This window comes from Cystoisospora suis (assembly GCF_002600585.1).
Source record: "Cystoisospora suis strain Wien I chromosome Unknown contig_3367, whole genome shotgun sequence".
Lineage (NCBI taxonomy): Eukaryota > Apicomplexa > Conoidasida > Eucoccidiorida > Sarcocystidae > Cystoisospora > Cystoisospora suis.
Window position 1 is genome coordinate 103 of NW_027156162.1, and position 4,794 is coordinate 4,896.

Below are 4,794 nucleotides of genomic sequence, written 5' to 3' on the forward strand. Positions count from 1 at the left end.
GGAAGCGTCTTGGATCACTTCGTGGACCATACGGGCACAGAATGTAGTACCTCTCACTTCCTGAGCAGCGGGCGTCGTCACAGGCTTCGCGGTTCTGTGTGCGCAAAATGAGAGCGGAGGACATGTGACCATAAACCTCGCGGCCGAGGGAGTTTCTTGTTCTTTCCCTGTAGTGTTTTCCTGTCGGGGTGGGTGCCGCTGCCCTCAGGAGGCTGCGATGCGTCCGGACGAAGTGTTCGCGGGCCTAGAAGTGGACGAGGACGTACGGAAGTCTCTCATTCAGGATATTCAGCTAAGGCTTGCCCCTCAGGCTCTTAAACTCCGGTGAGTCGTCTGTCTTCATTTGCTGCGAAACACATTCGCACGGTCGAGAATGCGTGTGGTTACCGAAAAGAGCTCGGCTTTGTACAGAATGGAAAGCACCAAGTCTATTAGTTCACTTTTGGAGCATCAAAACTAGAAGCAAAATTTGTCTGCGACCCCTGGAGTCGGCGGCATGTGTAGATATGCTTCTCGTGACACTGGAGAACGGAACCTGCCGCAGGTGTGCGGACGCTGAAGGCAGTCTTCGCACTTGCATATCAGTGGTGCCGTAGTGAGAGCGCTCTTCTCTTTTCTGCGGGGTCGGGGGTGGGTCGCAGTTGTCGTCCACCGGTGTCTCACCGAGCTTGGATGCCGGGCCAGATGTGCTGTCCGGGTGTGGGCGGTGATAGGTAGCTTGGGGTTTGTCTTCTCCAGAATCTGTCAGTGCGCACTCAGTTGTCGGCAGCATGTCGCAGGCACGGGGAACCGGTGTCGGTGTGTACGCTTAGAATATCTTGTGAACGCATTCTACACCCTAGCGAGGTTACGGGGTAGTGACTTGTTGCAGAGGCTGATGCTGTCACTTTTCAAGTGACGCGTTGAACAGGTGCACGCCTTCGCGGACAGCACGCGTGTGTACGTTTTCTCGGGTACATCAGGACCATAATGCAGACTGTACCTGTTTGCTTTCCGCAGAGCGCGAGTGGACGTTTGGTGCTTCGGCAAGGAGGGCATTGACGCTGTGAAGGCCGCGCTGCAGGCTGGCCAGGAAGTTGGCGATAAGGAAGTTAGTCGCAGTGTTCAGAAATGCGTTTCACGAAGAAAGTAGTCTGTCCGGCTCGTGCCGGATATAATCCGGCTTGCTTCGAGGGGTGCCTCCTCTCGTTTTTCTCTTCTTTTGGAGACCAGGGTACCTTGTGCGTACGCCTGAACGAGAGTATCCCTGTGAATGCCTGTGGTCCATCGTGTTCTAGTCTATTGCACACGTTTCTATGTGTCCAGTGTGCTCTGTTACGGGGTATGTTGGTGCGGTGTTCGCCTGCTGGGTTTTATGTAGGCGTTACACGCCTGTGCGCCGGCCGTGTCTCATTCGCTTTTGGGTGTGTATTGCATTCTTCGGCGTACACTTCCGTTTCCGTTGTGGATGGCTTTTTTTTTTGTCTCATGATCAGGTGTCGATCAACATCAAGTTGATAGCGCCCCCCCAGTATGTAGTGGTTACGTCTTGTTACGATAAGGAGCTGGGCATGAAGAAAATCGAGGAGGTGAGCGGAGTTTGAGCTAGATCAGGATCAGCGGCACACCGGTCTCTTTCAGCCGGAAAAAGGTGGCCTTGCAACGGGACAACGTTGTCCTTCGCAATGTAGGTATGTGGCCTATTCTGTTTCGACCGTGGTTTTGCGCATTTCCTATGTAAATAACATATACTTCCCGCAGCGTGCGTTAAAAGCCAGTTATGGAGGCATAATGATATGCACAAGGTCCAATAGTCAGCATTCTCGAAATCGACTGACATTCATATATTGATTCCCAGCAAGGGAGAGGGCAGGAGGAGACGTGCAAGTTCAGTAGTCCGATGTCTTACGCAGCGGAGGACCCTCGTTGACCTGCCTTCAAAGGCAGGTGGAGTATTAGAAAAGGCCGCCGGTGTCCCAGTACGGGAGCAACTCAGGACGCAGAAGACAAGAATTCATCACGAGGGGAAGTGTAACTGGTCCCCTCGGACGTGAGATTGGTGTTTGCGGTTGAGCTGGTCACGCGGAACTACTAGACGAGTCGACCGGGGTGGAGCGTGAATGCTCTGTGTTTCCTCCCAGCAGGCACCGTAGGCCCGGTATCGCGCTTGTGTCTTGACGTTTCTTCAGGCCATGAGAGCCATCAGTGACCGGATCAAGAGCTTTAAAGGAGGCGACTTCAAGCAACAAGGAGAAGTAAGCGTTACACCGTGTTTGTTTCGCTCTCTTTTCCGCCCGTTCTGGTAGTGAACGCCTTCGCACTTCTGTAAAAGAATTTTTATGTGTTTTCCAAGCTGGCAGTCTATCACCACGAAGAGAAACGTCGCTCGAAAACTCTTTTTGCGCCACACACTTTTCCAACCTAAGTTGCCGTGGTGGCGATCGCCGCTGAGATGGCGAATAGACTGGCTCTCTCTCATGTTCAAACACATCACATCATCAGTAGGCAAGACGGGAACTGACTGCTGTGTGAGAGAGAAAATAGAGTTGAAGTGTAGTTTCTTTTGCTGCCTGTTTTCTGTGTTTTATGGTAACAGATCGTTGTCATGGGTGGTGAAGAAGAGCGGCGACTCGAGGAACTTCTTGAAGAGGTAAGCCGTCCCTCTGTCGTGTCGCGTCTTCACAGATGTAATACATTTCGCGAGAGTGTCTCAAGGCACTGAAAAGATTGTCCTTACTAACCCGTCACCGGCGGGCATGGAAGCACTACTTTTTTTGTTGCCAGTGCCAGCTATATCGTCTAGTCGTCAGTGACTGTTTTGCTTTGCCTCGTTTGCCCGTCTTCTCAGGAAGAAGACGAGGAAACAAGTGAAGAAGAGGAAGAAGATGAAGGGATGGGCCGCGTCGAAGGCGACATTCCCGAAGACGAAGTTGCCGAAGATGATGACGATGAGGGGGAAAACACGAAGGAGGCACAAAACTCGAAGTGAAGTCATGCAAATTGTGGACGCTGGTTTGCCGTCTTCAACTCATATCTGTATACGCCACGAATGTAATGCCGCTGATATTGCATAGCAACAAGTTCACGTGCAGTTTTGTCCGTGTACAACGGCGGTGGTGGTCAGTCGAGAGGGCACAGTTTGGGCACCCCGGGTATCGCCAAGGACCTGAAGTCCGCCGGTGTGTCGGGCCGAGTGTTTTGGAACCTGTCCACCTTTGTGTGTGTCTGGGAGTTGTGTACTCGGCATTGTTATGCATTTGCCCCGATTAGGTACGACGGTGTCTGCATGTCCCTGCTCCGGGGATAAGGTGTTACCGATATATTTGGGATAGACTTTGGCTTTGAATCTCCTGTGAAAGTCACAAGAGACACGCGCGTCTCCCTATCACGACTCCAGATAAGTGTGATCGTGCTGCTGTCTGTACTGCGGAGCCGCCTCTGACAGCAAAACGGTTTCGCCTGGGAACTCCAATTGAGGTATCCGCTCCGGTAACACTGTGACGGGGCGTGTTAACTCGCCAAGCACACCACCAGAGCGGTAGCGATCTCAGATTCTACACGGTCAGGTGCCGCGTTCGCTGATCCTCTCGAACGGTAACGGAGTCAGGGGGTCCAAGTAATGCTGGTGCGGGTACCTTCTTGGCTCCGCTGTTATAAGATGTTTTCACACCAGAGAGCCAACGTGTGGTTCTCGGAGAAAGTCCGGAGCCCCCAGGATCTTTTCTTTGGAGCGTCGCAGCTTCCCCGCGCCTGTGACTCCTCACTTTGGATCTCGGATGAGCGGCACTCGGCCCCGTCCGCGGGCATCAAGAAAATGCACCGCGTGTTAGCGTGCTGCCGCTTCTCGTAACCAGAAACACCTGCTAACTGAAGCGCACCCCTATCAGCACGGGAATCCAGCTAGACGGAACGCGGGCCACGGTCAACTTTCCAGACGGCTCCTGTGATCAATCTTGGTGCCACAAGTGCAGTGTCGACGACACAACTGGCAGTACTACCTCGCGCATGTCAACCGACATACAGACAATCCGAGTCTCTTGGAGGCGCGTTCCTGTGCTGGCTCTCAATCCTTCTCGAATACATCGCGAACACGGGCAAGAAACCGGAAAACTGCTTTCCGCATTAGACACACCTGCTCGGCAAAGCATCTCTGTCTCCGAAACTGCCAGAGCTCACGTAGCTCCGCTGTCGATGCGGTCTCAGGACAGGAAGCTGACATCTTGTCTCATGGAGCACCCAAGAAAGGAGGTTTTGCTCAGATCCAAGTAACATAAAAGCACGAAAGGGAGCGACACTGCAGTAATTTGACTGCCTTTACACTGCGCCATCGCCTCGGATGCCGGAAGTATACTGAATTCGGTAGCCTGTCTGCGCCTTTTCCAGCAGTTGCGCGCTGACAACAGCCCATACGCCTCTTCCTGGACTGGCACCAACTGGAACACAAGCTCAACCACCATACTATGGCACTCGTGAATTAAAGCACACGACCCCACTCCCTTCAGCCTGTTTGAACACCCAGCTCCCCGTGACTGGATACCACTACAACCGAAGAGTTTCTAACCCCTCATCCTGTCCGCTAACCAGCGCAATTCAGGACCGAAAAGCATAACCTCCTCTGGATCGAGAGATCGCTGACGCGAAACCACGAGGCGCCGATAGGCCAGGTCGCCCAAACCTTTAAGAAGAACTAGCACTGAAAGAATCGTCAGCGGGTGCAATAGCACTCGTCGCAGCGTAGAGGGCTTCTGAGAGCCCTGAGCTTGGCTCCGCGAGCCTTGCTTCGAAACCGGAGCCGTCTCCTTGGCACGCCCTGCA

The 4,794-nt window shown here is 53.3% G+C and overlaps 2 protein-coding genes across 2 annotated transcripts; one reads left to right on the plus strand and one right to left on the minus strand.

Moving 5' to 3' along the window:
• The first annotated feature begins 208 nt into the window (after nucleotides 1–208).
• Nucleotides 209–3,043, plus strand: CSUI_006602 (eukaryotic translation initiation factor 2 alpha). The gene is made up of 6 exons (XM_068066757.1): nucleotides 209–324; nucleotides 1,000–1,090; nucleotides 1,476–1,568; nucleotides 2,169–2,234; nucleotides 2,576–2,629; nucleotides 2,828–3,043. Exons 1-6 carry the CDS (start codon nucleotides 218–220, stop codon nucleotides 2,966–2,968), a joined length of 552 nt encoding a protein of 183 aa, XP_067921266.1. The 5' UTR covers nucleotides 209–217; the 3' UTR covers nucleotides 2,969–3,043.
• Nucleotides 1,815–4,794, minus strand: CSUI_006603 (uncharacterized protein). Its single transcript, XM_068066758.1, has one exon. It carries the CDS (start codon nucleotides 2,468–2,470, stop codon nucleotides 2,165–2,167), a length of 306 nt encoding a protein of 101 aa, XP_067921267.1. The 5' UTR covers nucleotides 2,471–4,794; the 3' UTR covers nucleotides 1,815–2,164.